The sequence below is a fragment of the Bacillus rossius genome (assembly GCF_032445375.1).
Source record: "Bacillus rossius redtenbacheri isolate Brsri chromosome 9 unlocalized genomic scaffold, Brsri_v3 Brsri_v3_scf9_2, whole genome shotgun sequence".
NCBI classification, from domain to species: domain Eukaryota; kingdom Metazoa; phylum Arthropoda; class Insecta; order Phasmatodea; family Bacillidae; genus Bacillus; species Bacillus rossius.
In genome coordinates, this window is record NW_026962013.1 from 28,735,857 (window position 1) to 28,752,342 (window position 16,486).

The 16,486-nt window shown below is 38.0% G+C and overlaps 1 protein-coding gene across 2 annotated transcripts in view; it reads right to left on the bottom strand.

Annotated features, from left to right (window-relative positions):
• LOC134542956 (ankyrin repeat and SOCS box protein 2-like) overlaps nucleotides 1-16,486 on the bottom strand; it is a 50,094-nt gene that overhangs the window by 14,194 nt on the left and 19,414 nt on the right. For both annotated transcript variants that reach the window (XM_063387582.1, XM_063387583.1), the window contains exon 7: nucleotides 7,365-7,439. In XM_063387582.1, the coding sequence (XP_063243652.1) occupies nucleotides 7,365-7,439 (75 nt within the window). The remainder of the gene's footprint in view (nucleotides 1-7,364; nucleotides 7,440-16,486) is intronic.

Here is a 16,486-nt window from a genome sequence, read left to right on the forward strand (position 1 = left end):
ATGTGGTAGATTTCATGTTATTTGGAACACTAATGTGGCAAAAAAAAATATTCAGGTAAATTTGACTAGCCATATTGAAAAGAAACATAATTTCTAAGGTAGCAAACAGCTTTTTTGAGGTGTGAATCGTCAAATTATCCGATAAAAAACTGTTGCTGCATTAGTCGTACAAATAATTATTTTCACCTTATTTTATTTGTTATCAATAGAAAGGAATTTTTGATTGCGTAACCAAAAGTTTTAATTAAACTATCTAATAATTTGTTTAAGGGTGAAGAGTAAGGTAAAAGAGGTGCTACAGGCACCATGATATTCAATTATATTTTTTTTTTATTGTGGTGGCCTACGGCGTGAGCCAGCAGCCATGGTTCAAAGCAGCGGTACTACTATATTAGTAAGGTATTTACGGGAAGGATAACGGTAAGGATGTCTAATCTTCTCGGTAGAGGCCGATCTACCACAGGAAGTGAAGGCCACGGATGAGAGGAGTATTAGGATGGGATTAGTATCCGGCCACCACGGAAGATTTACTAAGCACTGGTTATATTAGAATATTATTAAGTATAATGAAATCGACCAAAATCGCGCATACTTCGTGTGTATGTTCGTATAACATCGAAGGGTACGAGAAGGGGAACGACAATCCTAATTTCATCAATTCTTGTAACATCTGTTGTCTACCAACATACTGAGGACATTCGAGTAGTATATGTTTTAGGTCGCCATAAGGGTCTCCACAAGCACAACTAGCTGTGTCAAGAATCCCCAATTTATAAAGATGAGCTGGTGAACTATTATGATCTGTGCGAAGACGAAAAGAGAGTACAGCCCGATGGTGATGTGATGAATGGGTGTATCGGGATATGATATTAAATGAGGTGCCATGTAAGTCGTGATATAAAGTAGAGCGTGACGTTGATAATTTTGTCCAGTCGGAAATCATGAGGTTATGGTAGTGGGCCTTGATAATAGGGTGTAGAAGGTGCGGGGATCGAGGATACATAGAGATGCCCCGCGTAATTGGCAATTGCGCAAGATTATCAACGATTTCATTGCCATGTATGCCAATATGACTGGGAACCCATATAAAAACCGGTTCCGGTGTGCTTATACGAATGTTCAAGCATAATTTTTTGATTTCAAAAAGAAGAATCTCCGAAGGATCATGTAAAGATCGTAAAGCAGTTAAAACACTGGCCGAGTCAGATATTATTAGAGGAGACTTTATCTGATAGGTTAACACATATTGCAACGCTTGATAAATTGTGAATGCTTCAGCGAGATAAATAGTCACGTAAGAAGGCAATTGATATAAGCCAGTTCTGCCATTAGTTTTATCAAACCAGGCTGCTCCCGTTCCGTGAGAAGTTTTTGAACCATCGGTGTATATATGGGTAGAGTCCATGTATTGTGCTAGCATTTCTGTGGCTATCTGACGCAAAGCAATGGGCGAATTATCTTTGAAGCCGAAAATGTGGACAGTGGGACAATAATGTTGACATTCATAAGGAAAGGAAAATTTTGATTGAATCTGAGTCGGCAACATTAACAAAGAACTGCCTTTCATGGACTGTGGAATATCATAGATCGTATCCAATATTCGGTTTAGGCATGAAAATCTGGACAGATGTAGATGAATCCAAAGTTTACCGTAAGCTAATTGTCGGTATATCGTTAAAGGTAAAAGGCCTAATTCGACTTGCATATATGTAATTGGGGTAGATTTGAAAGCTCCTAAAATAATTCTCATGGCTGCATTCTGTATTTTCTCCAATCGATACGCTTGCGTCTTCGAGACGTTTTGTAAAATTATACTGCCAGACAATAAATTAGTTCTGATTGTAGAGAGGAATAAAGCACGCAGTGTGTGGATATCCGCACCCCATCTTTTAGCAGTTAAAGCTTTAAGCAGTTGAAGTCTGCGGGAGCATTTATCGATCACATAATTTATGTGTTCAAGACCATTAAGTTTCTTGTCAAAAATTACTCCTAAATATTGGGTATAAGGGACTGCCGGAAAAACGTAACCTTCTAATGATGGAGTAGGGAGGGGTTGTCTGTAACGTTTATTGGTGAAATATACAAGATGGGTTTTCGATAATGATAATGACATCTCATGTTCAGTTAACCATTTGTTGGTAGATTGGATAGCAACAGTCAACTTTGCACTGACATCTTGAAAAGTGGGACTTTGGTACCAGAGTACTATGTCATCAGCGTATGCTGTAAGGTAGACATAGGGTCCGATATGGAAGATTAAGTCTTGTGTATAAAGAATAAATAGAATAGGACTTAATGTGCTACCCTGTACTAAACCTTGAAAGACGTGTCGAGTATAAGGGTCATTATTTATCATTCGAGGTTTATAGATGCGATGTACGAATAAGTCATGAATGATGTTATTAAGTTTTAATGGAATGCCTAATTTTGTTAGTTTCTGATATAAAATCTGCAATTGTACACTGTCAAATGCAGAAGATATGTCCATAAATAGTGAGCAAAGGATCTCTTTTTGTTGGAGCGCTTGACGAATACGTGAATAGAAATAACTAATAGTGTCCACCGTACCAACACCAGATCTAAAACCATATTTGTTCCTGTCGGATTAGGGAGTGATGTTCTAACCACCAAACTAATCGATTTTTAATTAGTTTCTCAAATAGTTTTGCTATATTAGATCGTAAGGCTATGGGACGGTAGGATGAAGGTAAGAGAGGCGGTTTACCTGGTTTGTGAATTGGAAGAACATAAAACTCTTTCCATGGAGGGGGAATATAACCGGTGTCGTAAATCATATTAAATATATGTAATAGAAGACTTGTAGCATTGGCTGGTAAATGTTTGATCATATTATTAGTTATGAGATCTGGACCCGGGGAAGATTCTCTGGCCGTATAGAGGCATTTATGAAGTTCTGAAATAGAGAAATTATTTAACAGCATATGTGGATTTGGAATGAAGCATCCGGGTGGAACCTGCACAGCCTGTGTAAATGGTTGAATATTAGGAGCGTAATCCGGGGCAATCATCTTCATAAAGTCTGGTTACAGTGTGTTGGGTATAATGGTGGAAGGGGATTGACTAATACTAGTTCTGAAGGAAGAAAATTTTTTCCACATAACTTTTAATGGGGTGGTACGCGACAGCGTGGAGCAAAATTGTTGCCAGTGGGCCCTCTTGCGTAGTTTCCAAATTAATTTAGCAGAGGCTTGAGATTTTTTAAGTTTAATGAAATTCACCGTAGTAGCAGCGCGTCTATATTCTCTGAGGGCCATTATTCTCTGTGTGTTGATTTCATTACAATGATTATCCCACCATGGGACTTTACACTTTCGAGAAGTCACACCTTTCTTCTTATGTGGTATAGATGCAGAGGCGGCTGTATTATAGTATGATAAATTTTTCATATAATTCTGAAAGATCCCCCATCTCCTCTAATAATGTATGAGCAGTTAGTTCTTTAATTATTGTTGTATATTTATTCCAGTTGGCTTGAGAGGTTATAAAAGTGTAATATTCTAGAAAAGGGGCTCTGTCCCAAGAAGTGGAATGAGTATGGATGTGAATAGGGAAGTGGTCACTACCCCAATTATCTGTCAAAACATTCCATTGTAGCAATCCTGCCAGGTCAGGAGAGATGAAGGTTAAATCAATGGCTGTGGGAGAGGTGGTCGGTGGACCAAGCCATGTGGGTTGTTTATCGTTGAGCAGAAGGAATGGAGTGGAATGTATTAAGTCAAATAAACGCATACCGGCCGTGTCATTGGAAGAGTTACCCCAGAAGGTGTGATGAGCATTAAAGTCTCCTCCTATAATACATGGACTGGGAAATTGATTGAAGAAAGTTGCCCACTCCTGGGTCTCGTAGACTGTATGAGGATGGACACAAACTGAGACAATGTGCAAGGTGTAATTTTGAAAATTGAATTGAACCGCAGTATTGGGGGGAAAGGTGATGAGAATTTCAGAGCAAATGTGTTTATGTGCTATTAGGATTGCAGTTCCCCGGTCGCCCCGCGGTGCAGTAACGAGACAAAATCCCGGGATATGAAATTGATGATCCTGAGAGAGTCTGGTTTCTGTAAGTTTAAGGATTATTCTCAAGGTAGTGTACCAGCGGAAAGCGGTTTGCATTGAAGGAGCGAATGTTCCATTGTATAATGGACAAATGCATACAGAATACCGGGTTATTCTAACACTTTAACAAAGGCAGCAACTAGACTTTCCTTGTCTAAGGAATAAGAGGATTGTTGTCTAGCCTCCGTGAACATTATTTCTAGAGTGTCTATCAATGATTGGAGCTTTTCCATGTTAATCTTGGGAAGCGTGGAGGACTGCTGGTAGGTGGGTGTATTAGACATGTCCGAGATTTCTGTAGGTCTGTGTGGTAAGGCAGGGGAACCTGTAGGGGTATGAGCCAAACCCTGTGTTACTGATTCTCGAGGAAGATTTCCTTGAGTAATATCTGGGGTATCTGGGTGGAATTGTGAATAATAGTGTTGAAGGTTAAACTGGAGGAATTGCCTTGTAGCAGACGGTATATCCATCCTTTCTACTGTGAGAAGAATGAGATTTATTAAGTACTGATTGTGCGTAAGTATGGTCAAATGTGTGTCTGTGCTGAGATGGAGTAAGTGGCTTGTGAACAGGTGGAAAGTCCCTGGGTGCAGGGATATCCAACTGTTGATGGGAAGGTCTGATGTTAGGGAATTATTGCCCTGTATTTTGCAACACGTGGTGTTTAGCTGCCATATATGGTAAGTTGAGGTAAGCCATTACTCTCTTCACCTCCCTTTCGAGTTCCCAGATGGGACAGTTGATTTTGTCTTTTGAAGAATGGGAGCCTTGGCAATTAACACATTTTGGAGCGTTTTGATTTTTGCAGTCATCCTGCAAATGATTCTCAGAGCAAATGCCACATGAAGGGAATTTTGATCTACAAATTTTAGCTATATGCCTAAAACGTTGGCATTTGTGGCATTGTATCACTGACTGCACTATAGGTTTTACTTTATAGCGTTCCTTGTAGATAGCTATGTAATCTGGGAGAGCTAGACCTTCAAAGGTTACTTTGATGAGTTTAGTAGGCACTCTGGCATTATTTGGAACAAATTTAGTTAGTCGTTCTAGTTGAAGGATAGGTTGTGGCGATTCCACACCTATAATAATTTCTTCCAAATTTATGTCAAGTGGCACTCCATAAATCAATCCTTCGCGTTGAGTTAGACTCTGAGGTATGTGGCATTTAACATGTAATTTATCAGGGATATCGGAGGACATGAATTGATTAGCCCCACGAGAGGAACTGAAGGAAATTTTTAACCTGTTAGGACCTGAACGAGTTATTTCGAGAATGTCTTGGTTAGGGTGCAACTTTCTTCCCAGAGAGATGGGATGAAGATTGCCTATATTGTGATCGATTGATTCTACAAGTATGATAAATGGACCCGGATGGTTAGATGGGAATAGCTGCCTTGAACCATGTACATACCTGGCATTTTCTGATGTTGGCTGAGAAACTTTGATTGTCCTATGATTTTTAGTATGACAATTTATTTCCATCGTTTCTTCTTCCGGTAATTTCCTTTTAGTCAAATTACTAGAATCCATATCCATATCTTGCGAAATCGAGACTGTGTTCGCAACTGTCAAGTCAAATTGAGAAACATTATCTAAATTTATATTCAGCCTGATACAGAAGACAGGAACCACCTGTCCCTACCGATGTTCAGAGACCGAATCCTCTATATTCAAATAACCCTGTAGCTTGGTGGCTTACTCAGGTGTGGCTTACCAATCATGAGGATTCGGCCATGTTCGGTCATGTCCGCCGCTCGTAGTTTATGATCAAGATCTCGTCCGCCATTTTTGATGACTCCACATCTGCCATCTTGGTGTCCTCAATTAAAAATCTGTAATTATTTAGCTAGAAATCCGGGAGAATAAATTTTAACTATTATCAACAAATTGGCTTATAAAATTGATTCAATTGATGCCGCCAGTAAGCTACCGATGCCGTCTTGACTGCCATCTTGTAAATTTGTAATTAATAACTTAGAAATTTGGAATTATTAAAAAAAATATTATAAAAAAATTTGTTTGTTAAAGTCATGATTGATCAGTTCGATATCCGACCCTATTTTACACTACTGTGAATATATAAAAACTTTTGAAAACATATCTATATGACTTAAACTAAGACATTTTATATATTTTGTTTATTCGGAAGCAAAATTGATTGGTCTGTGTACTGTGCTCAGCTTGATTTTGAATTATGGGACATGGTGTATCCAATTTGTGCGATTGAGTTATGTTGCCTTGGAACTATAACAAGAATTGACTCCATTTATTATGCTACATAAATAGGAACTAATCTCTCACATATGATATATTCTCTTTTGATATAAACCTTATACAGTGCTGATAGAATGCATTCTTGTTCAGCTACACTAGAAACAATGAGTGGAGACGAGATGAGAATGGAGATTTAATAGAATCCTTCCAGGGAGGGGGGTGGAGGAAGAACCCAAGGAAAACGCACTGTTATACATCAACGTCCGCCACATATCCCTTTTGCGAAAGATCCGGGGTCAACCCCGCCAGGAATGTAAACCGGGTGGTCTTGGTGGGAGGAGGTCCTTTATAACTTTGTTTTATTTGGTACTTAAAAATGAGCGAGTCTTCCCGTGTTCGTCAGGGATGTGTAAAATCTAACCACAGTAACGAGAAAATGCATGTGACTTCATGTTGCAAATAAACTTATAATAGGAAACTCGGACACTAACTTTAACATACATTCTTTAAAAAATAAATCTGAGCGTGATAAATATATGCAAATTGTGTTTTCAAGTAGATTTCTTGACACAATTCACAAGTAGTTTCCTCACCCGCCGCTAGAATTAGCTGCCGGAGCAGCTACGTCAACTATCGAATCATTCGATTTGTAGAACGAATGGTTAAACATACAAATAAACGACTCTGATTAAAGCGGAAAAGACTTGTTAAAATACTTAACGGCGTTTTGGAACCTGATTTTCTAAAATTATTTTTTTAATATGCTGTCCATATTGTTAACATTCATTTAAAAGTTAATACCATTAATTTTCCCTTTTGCGTTGTGAACTTTGGTTCGCGTAATCCACCACATAACTATGTGTCTCCTGTCCAGCCACGAAAATATTCCTACCAAATGCCGTGTACCAATAGATAAGGTGTATAAATGGCAAAGATTATGGCCATTAAGTACAAACAAATTAATGAAGACAGATACTATGAAATATCAAATTTTAATTAATGATGTTTTAAACGTGTATTATACAATATGCGTTACCACTACGCACTGAAATTTTTTTAAATATTCTTACCTCAGGAGAACTTTGTGCAAGTTCACTTCTACAATATGTACAATCTTCTTTGATGGTACTCAGAATGGCATAAACCTGAAACAAGTGCAAATGTTTTCATTCTGGGAATATACTAACACAAGTTGTTTGGAATTTGATTCTAAAATACGGCAACTTCCTTTTTCACTATGTTGAAGTCAGCTTGAACTTGGTCCAGTTCACTGTCAACTGACTTAAACTAATAAAAAAATAAACAAAGGATATTTAATATTTTGTTGACACTCACAATTTACCCATGCAGATATTTAACTTGATGATTTATGGCACAGTATAAATTGTCACCAACAGTAATACGTTTATGGTGCGTTAGTGATTTATGGACTTTTTCGAAGAAGAATTCTCTTCAGATATACAAACGGTGTTTAGTAGTTTCAAATACATATACATTTGGCAGAGATAAGGCTGAATTATAACCTAGAAATTATGGGTTTGGTTGTAAAAAATAAGTTAAAAATGCACAATATTTGTTTTTACTAAAACGTGTTCATGTTCATACTAATGAATACAATGTCCATATATTTATGAAGATATTCGTAAACTGACAAAGATCCCTGGATAATTTGTAACCAGTGTCCTACATTAATACAAAGTGAAAAATATTTACATCTAGCTGTACTGACAAACGTTGTCCTGTAAAAATATATTTTTGTGTGTACCATTTTGTGAATTTGTGAAAATATATTGCATATGTATAAACGAAGCAAAAATGAGCCTGAAATAAACGTATTTCTGAGTGATCATTGTATTTATTAATGTTTTTGGCCATGAATATTTTATTTGAGGATGAGTACATTCAGAAGTAAGCCAATATGTAAATTCTACATGCGAGATGAATTGTAACAGCAGTTCATCGCTGAATTACTGGCAATGTGTGATGTGCCTGGTATGTGATAGGAACCATGTGGTTTTGTTTCAAAATGTAATTCACAGTTGAAATAAAACAGTATTTAAAGTAAACAATCAAAACAAATAAATGCTTCGATGAAATTGGTGTGCTGTACATCGCTATTTCTTTCATTGCAATGCTTTATGATACACGACATTTTTTGTTTGTTTTGTTGCCTGGCATTTAAACAAACAAAGCTGATGGTTTTCCAACACGGGAAAAGACGGCATACAATTACCATGCAATAAGCATAGATTTCCAACGTTAAAACCGCAAACTTTCAATGACTGCCCTTGTGATTTGTTTATGGCCATTGCGAATTCAAGCCGCACCGGAAACTGCAAGCTTTTAAGGGGCCCGCCTACCTGGTCACACAGACGGTGCGCAGAGCTTCAGGAAAAACAACGCGATTTCATAACTACTCAAGATATCCGAGTGGGGTATGTTTACGAAAAGCATTTAAGAGTTTGCTGAGGCCCGAAAAGTACTTTTAATTTTGGATCATGTTTTTAAACTGTATTTCTAGAAGCGTTAAAATGGCTGAAACGCATGTTTTCAGAGTAATTTTTAGGTGTAAAACAAGTGGTACAGATTTTTGAAAGCACTTAAGGGGCTTGCATTACTCCTTTATCTTCATTTCCCCGTAATATAAAAATACGGTCACCGCACAAATTTCACAGTTATCAATTGACGACGAGAAGACTGCGCGCCAGTTCAGAGCCTTGGGCTTAGAGGCGATACCGCGCTAGAAATACCATCGAGCGTCGCGCTTATCATCCCGCCTCACTAACACACATACACCCCTGACGAGGCGGGCCCCTTAAAGTAGAATGGCACGTCGGTTGGAATCAATGGCCGTATTTGTGGAAAGTGTAGTATGTTCCTGTTCCAACAACCAATGAGCGCAATGGCTCTGGTGGAAGGACCAATGGCGCTAATTTGACTTTACCACTTGCACGACACAATCCAGGAAGTTCATTTCTGTATTTCAATGCCTTACAATGTGGGCACGCAACTCTCATCGATCCAATAGCAACCTGTTGGTTAGCACTGTAATCAATTGTCACGTAACGGAATGCATATCGATGAGTATGCAATGCAACATTTATTTGATTTCTCGCAAGATCATAAAAATTCATTGTCGAGCGATTGGATTCTACTGACAAATGATGTCTCATTCGTTGCATATCATCTTCATTCGCATTTTCTTTTTCTTCTCGCGTACGTGCTGTTATGATTCAACTTTAAGATGATCTCAATTCTTGACTATTCCAAGACAGAGTGATAGGCTCAAGACTAAGAATGAAAGACAATTCAATATAGAAACTTGATTTACTGTCAAGTACCGTTACAGTGTTAGCTGTCATCTAATTCCAAAAATGAACAGGAAGCCTCGCTACCACACCTCGGCAGATTCCTTACCCACGCTGTGCTGGGTCGCGCTCGCGGCAGGTTCTCGACGACGGAATGCGGCGGCCGAGGACCACGGCGCTCCGTGGTTTCGATGTCACGACTTCAGCCGTCCAGTCGCCGGTGACCAGAAGAAGCCCCTTCTCGACGGTGGCTGTCGTTTTTATCCTTCTGTCCGCGTCCGTGTGATGTTCCGTGTTGTCCTCTTTTCTCTCGCAGCGGCGGTTGGCCTTCGGCGACCCGCGTCGCTGTTTCGCTGGCGGTGTTGAAATTGCTGACACCTCGTGTTTGACTCAGGACGAGCCTCGAAGCCGCTTGCCAGAGTGCTCAGACGTGGTGTAACAGCGAGACTTTCTATAGTTGTTATAACATTTCTATTTTGTACTCTGAGGGTACCGATTTGTGATTACATTGATTCTTTACAACCGATATAACATAACACAACACAAATTAATATAATCAACGTATTAACAACTTGATACATGTTAGTTGTATTATAAATATATCAATATAATTTATATGAACAAACTCTGACTATATGTATGGTAACCAGATTTTTTTTTTGTAATTTTACTCTATTATTTATTTATTTATTTATTTATACATTGTTACATTCACAGTAACACTCAAAGTGAGTCTAAATGTTGTGCACGACATACAAGACAACTACTACATACAAAAGACATATAATAAAGTGAAATAAATTGTAAATACAAACAAAAACAAAATTAAGGAAAAAACTAATAACAAAATATACAAATTACAATACAAACCACTTTGGACAACAAAAATATACAGACACATTTATAAAGTAATGAAAAATAATTATATTATCTAAAAGGAACATATCTTTGACCTTTGACACAAATTGAATATAAAATTAAGTTCTGTATGGAGACATAAAAATAATTTCCACATAATGATGTACTTATTATATATATATATATACGCATACACACACACACACACACACACGTATCCTTTGTTTTTTATCTTATATCTAATTAATAACATTTCCCTACAATCTATAGCATATGCCATCCTCCTATATTATAAGCTGTAAGTTATAATTTATTGAATTAACTATTACTAATATCATAATTTATTTTATTAAACTACTCCTTATATCCTATATCTCAGTAACTTATTTACATGGACACTTATCTACAAGATTTATACCATTATTTTATTGTACAAAAAGGGTCGACCCTTAACTCTTGTCCACTGTAGCGCTACATAACGTGAACTCCCGGGAGTGAAAATTGGTACCATGGCGAGGGAATTTTATAGGATAAGGTTGATATTAACCATTTTACCTGCACCTATATGGGTGCTTTTTTTCTTCTTCATATAGACTTGTACCTTGGCTGCTTGTTTCCTAGAAGGTTGGAACGGGTTTGCGGCCGTCTTGTTGTATCCTTATACTTACTCATAATTTTTTTTCTCTCTTTTTTACGGGTGTCTATTGGTTGCGGAGATGTAATTACAGTTGGGCTTAACGTCTAATTTCTTTCCTTATGATCGCTGATATTTGAATGATCCTTATGTACATAAAAATGTTACTGCAGACCAGAAAAGTTATAATCCATTCCTCTATTACCTTGCTATCACTAGATGGTGAAAATGGAATTTTATATAGCAAGGGAATCAATTCCTTTTTTCTCCAGCCAATACACACCCGCATGAGTACGAAAGCTAGGCATATTGATTGGTTTCCTGTGTTTTTTGACTGTGCATGAAATTTTATTTTTGCCTGCTCTCTATCACTACGTAAGTGTTTTTCCCAATCTACCGGCCGACGTGGAAATTTCCCAAGCACAGCGTGTGATGGTTGCATGGCCTCAACCCTGTGTACAAGGAAAAAGGGTGTGTATTTACTGTTGGAATTTACTGTCGTGTTATAGTTAAAAATTATGTATTGGAGATATTCTTCCCATCCGCGGGGGTCTTCAGCTGCCCAAATTGTCAGTTTTTCTCCAATTACACGGTTAATAGATTCCACCAATCCATTACAACAGGGATTGAAACTTGTTGTCTGGAGCTTCTTGATCTGCAGTTTTTGTAAAAGTTTTGTTACTAACTCGTTGTTAAATGACGTTCCTCTGTCCGTCAGCAGCCTGTCTGGACATCCAAAACGTAAAATAACATCCTTGATAAATTCTGCACAGTCTCGGCGTCGATTCTTGGTACTGCCTTAGCAACTACAAATCTTGACGCATATTCTGTCATAACAAGAATATATTTGTTGCCATTCCTGGTACAAGTAAGTGGACCTTTAGCATCCAGTGCACACTGTTTAAATATTGGTAGCGGTTCAATTGGTTGTAATTGACCCGATGGTTTTTCATGCCCTTGTTTAGCTCTTTGACATATTTCACATGATTTGACATAATTTGTTACGTCCTTACTCATTGTATCCCAATAATATGCCTGGGATATTTTTGCAATTGTCTTAAATATGCCGAAATGGCTGCCTCCTAAAAGTGCATCATGGTGGGCTTGTATAATTTCCCGTTGAAAATTTTTAGGGACTACTGTCAGATGAATTTCTCCTCCCGGTGTATTTAATTTATATATATTTCCCCATTATTTTTCATTCCATAACGTCGAGCTAATTTGATGTATTTTCCCTCCGCATGTTCCGGGTCTGTAAGGGCTACTTTTATTCTGACAAATGTTTACAATGTCGTTCACTGAAAATAGTAATTCTTCATCTCGTTCAATACCTATATCGTACCTGGAGTTCAACACTACTGTTTCAAATACTTGTTTATTATGTTTGTTATGTTTGAGTAGCACTATTGTTTGAGTAGGCATTTTAGTTTTGAATATTTTCTCTTGACCTGTTTCGATATCAATTATCTTAATATTGATCTGATAAATTTCCACGGCTGCGTGTAATATAGGCTCACTTAATACCTCGTCCTTACTCATGTTTATTAGTAGAACTTTTTCTTTGTTCAATATAGGGCTACCCAGATTTTCGTAAAATGTTTTGTAATCATTCCAGTTTTTGTGGATGTGTTTAGCAATGGTTGTTTGTATCTCACTTTCCTTATTTTCTTCCGGAAATATTGCGTCAGCAAGAGAGTGAAAAATTGAATTACCTCGAGCGTGACATGCTCTTACTATATATTCCTTGTTTCCTACGCGCTTATTTATGTATTGCTCATCTGTCCTCGGCACACGTGATAGAGCATCTGGAATTTTATTGTTCACACCTTTCACTATTTTTGCTTCGAAGTCGAACTCAGCAACTGATGTGGCAAATTTTTGTATTCGCATATTGTGTTCCGCCATGCTTCTTAAGTATCTCAGGCTAGCATGGTCTGTCTCAATAATAAAATGTCTGCCATATAAATATTGCTTAAACAGATGGCAGAAATATTTTATGGCGCCTAATTCTCATTCTGTTTCATTGGATGTCAGTTTCCTTGATGCATAAGCTATAATGTGACGGTTTCCGCGTTCATCCTTTTGCATTAAGGTTGCACCTATTGCCGTTTGTGATGCGTCAAATGCTAAAACTGTTTCTTGGTTTTCAACAAATGTTATTAATAGTGGTACTTCCGAGACTGCCTGTTTTAACTGTTGGAAAGCAGTTTGCTGTTTTACCCCCCAATGGAGGTTCGTTTGTTTTTTTTGTAAGCTCTATTAATGGTTCTGCCACTGTTGCGTAGTTTTTGACGTGACAACGTCTAATAAATCTATGAACGCTGGCTGCACGCACGAAATTGTCCCACTACGGATGTCCCACTACATGCGTGGCATCTCTCTGGTATGTTGCGGACGGTACAGAGAACTCGGCCGGCACGTGGCGGCGTACTGGTTCGAGGTTATTGTTGTGCACCGCGCCACGGGAGTATATTCGCAAGGAAATGGCGTTCTTACAAGTACGTATTATTTTAATTACTAGTGTAAATCAGTATATTTAAACAGTGTTGTATGAGTATTGTTTTAGCTGTGTAACTAAATATTTATTGCTGGTATGATACTTTTCACGCTTTAGTTTGACATTGGTAATTATTTGTCATGAGTTATTATTTGATCAACTAAATCACACACCGTATTATAGTTATGAGCCCACGAGCGTGTAAATATTTCGAGTCCAACAGAGAATATGCTAGTTAAAAGAAATTCAAACAAATATTGTGCGTGGAATATTATTAATTTAGACCATCTGAAACGATTATTCTAAAAATGAACTCGTGGTCGTGTGGTTAGCGTGGATGACTTCCAATCTAAAGGATATCTCTAACTTTTGGCGCGATTCTGTATGGTCTTGTGTGGATCGGTTTGTCTGTTGTCAGTTCGACTTTTATTTGATAATTTTTAAGTTTCTGTGATATCTTGTATTTTAAATGCAAAGCGATCTTCGTTTTCTTTAATAAGTCGTCGTAACTTTGCTTGTTCCTGCTTAGATAACTTTTTATTTATTCCTTCATATGGTGACTTCCCTTGATCGTCCTGCATTTCCTCTACTTTACGAGTACATTCTTGAATAGAACCTGCATATGTTTGGAAGTTTTCATTTATCATTTCTATTTGAATCATTTTCTGGGATTTTGCTGTTTCCATGACAATTATGACTTCTTTCATAAATGGGACCACGTTGTACTTTTGTAGAAAGTCACACCCAAGTATTACATCTAAACTTAAATGTTTGATTACCAGGAATGTATGTGTGTATGAATATCCTTGTATACTAAATTTTAATTTCACCTGGTGTGTCGGAGACGGGAGTGATTCTGTGGCTCCCACAAGTGTGATTTTTTCCTTCAATGGTTCTAGTGGTTGGTTCGTGACGATAGTAGACGCAATGTAACTGCGCGTACTTCCTGTGTCTATTAATGCAATTCTAGTGGCCTCTCCTATCTTGACAGCGACCTTGGGCGTTCTTCGTGTCTGGTTATATTTTTCCCGCATGTGGTCAGCTGATTCTCTTCCTTTCTCGTCACGACCTTGTTTGTCAGCTACGTCGCCTCCCTGCTTACTCTGCATTTGTAGCGGTGCGCGCGCCTGCTGTCGCCTCGTCATCAAGTTTGCTGCGATACTTCCTGTGTGTATTGTTCTCTCTCCACGGCAAGTCTGGTTGTTTCTTTTGCAAACCAAACTTACGTTGAAATTCCTTGAACCTTTCTGACACATTAGTGTGCCACTCAAAATCTTGATTGGTAAATAATGGGCATTTATCTAAATGATGTCCTGTGTAAAAACACATTGCGCATGTATCCCGGAATTTGTTTGGTCCTTTTACCTGTGCGACTTTCTTAAATCTGTCGTTCTGTTACATTTATTCCGTCTTGTTGTTCTGTGTCTGCTATAATTTCTTGTTTGCTCTTGACCATTAATTTCTTGACCTTCCTTATCCTTTGACTTTCTCCTTGTTGCACGTTCACAGTGTTGTTTCTCTTGTGCTATTGAAGTTCTTGAAATTTTTATTTCACACCTTGGCTCTTCGTATTCTGTTCTTTTAGGCGTCTTTTTAATAATTGCTCTATATTGGTTTCTATACAGCGAAATGCATTTATTATCAGGCCTAGCATTTCGCTTGCTAACTTCGGCGTAACTACTTTTAATTCTTGATTGATTTCCGTTTATTTTTTTCTGCTTTGGGAGCGCGGGAATCACCGTTTTCACTCCTTGCAATATTCGTTTTTTGAATGTTGCTCATACGACCTGCCCTTATTTCTGTATTGCCAGTTATCCCTGTTTCTTTCTCTGCTCTTGCTCCTATCATCTTCATTGTTATTCCTCCATTGTCTGTCTTCGTACTGTCTTCGTTCATTGAACGTTCTCCCATTCAAACCTTCATTTCTCTTTTCAATTCTTCGTATATTCTCAGCTTTGTCATAATTCGCACCCTGCTCTCTTCTATGACTCTCACTGTTATTTTGGCTCGGCGACTGCCTGTAATGTGTCTGTCGCATAAAGTGTTGAGCATGCTGACACTGTGCGCATCTATTACTAAGAGCATACTGTGGAGGTTTGCTTCTATATCCCGATCTATTGTTTATAAATGTTGAGTCCCTGTATGTATCTTACTTCCGTTGGCCTGTAATGTGGTTTTCTTGTTTTTTCGTGGGTGTCTTGTTGCTGTAAGTGTTGTTTCGTGCTAGCTTTGTAGACTGTCAGACTACGTATTTCTTCTTTTAAATTAATTATTTCCTTTTCTAATGATTCTGTATTAAGTGTTGTGTTTTCAATGTTGGCTTTGTATCTACTATTTCCTATTTCTATTTTTCTCAAGCATGATTTCATGTCATCTAACGTATGAATGTTTTGCAAGATCAACTTTTCCACGACAGATGGTAAAAGTGACTTCCACAAAATGTCCAAAATCTCTTCGTCCTTCATATCTGCCTTATAGCGTTTTGCTAGGTACACTATATTTTCGACATGCAAGAGACTGCTCTCGTCTGTCTGTTGTCTTTGAGAGAGCAATTCTTGTCTGTGTCTATTAAGTTTGTCTGGCGGCGTAAACAAGGCTTTTAATCTTTCGACCGTCTGTTGCCACGTCCTGTTTGAGTCCTGTGCTGTCTGTAAGTTTTCATACGCCCTCTTAGCTGTACCTCGTAGATATAGTCCTAACCGCTGTAGTCGGTCCTGGTCTGTCCATTCGTTGATTTCTCCAATTGTATTGTAATTGTGTAGGAACTCTTCTATATCTTCGAACGCTTTGCCTTCGAATGTACCTATAGGTATTTGAGACTCTAGGAAAACTTTAATTGGTTGCTGTGCCATGTTATTATCGTATGTGTGTGTTTCCATGTGTTTGTCCTTTATG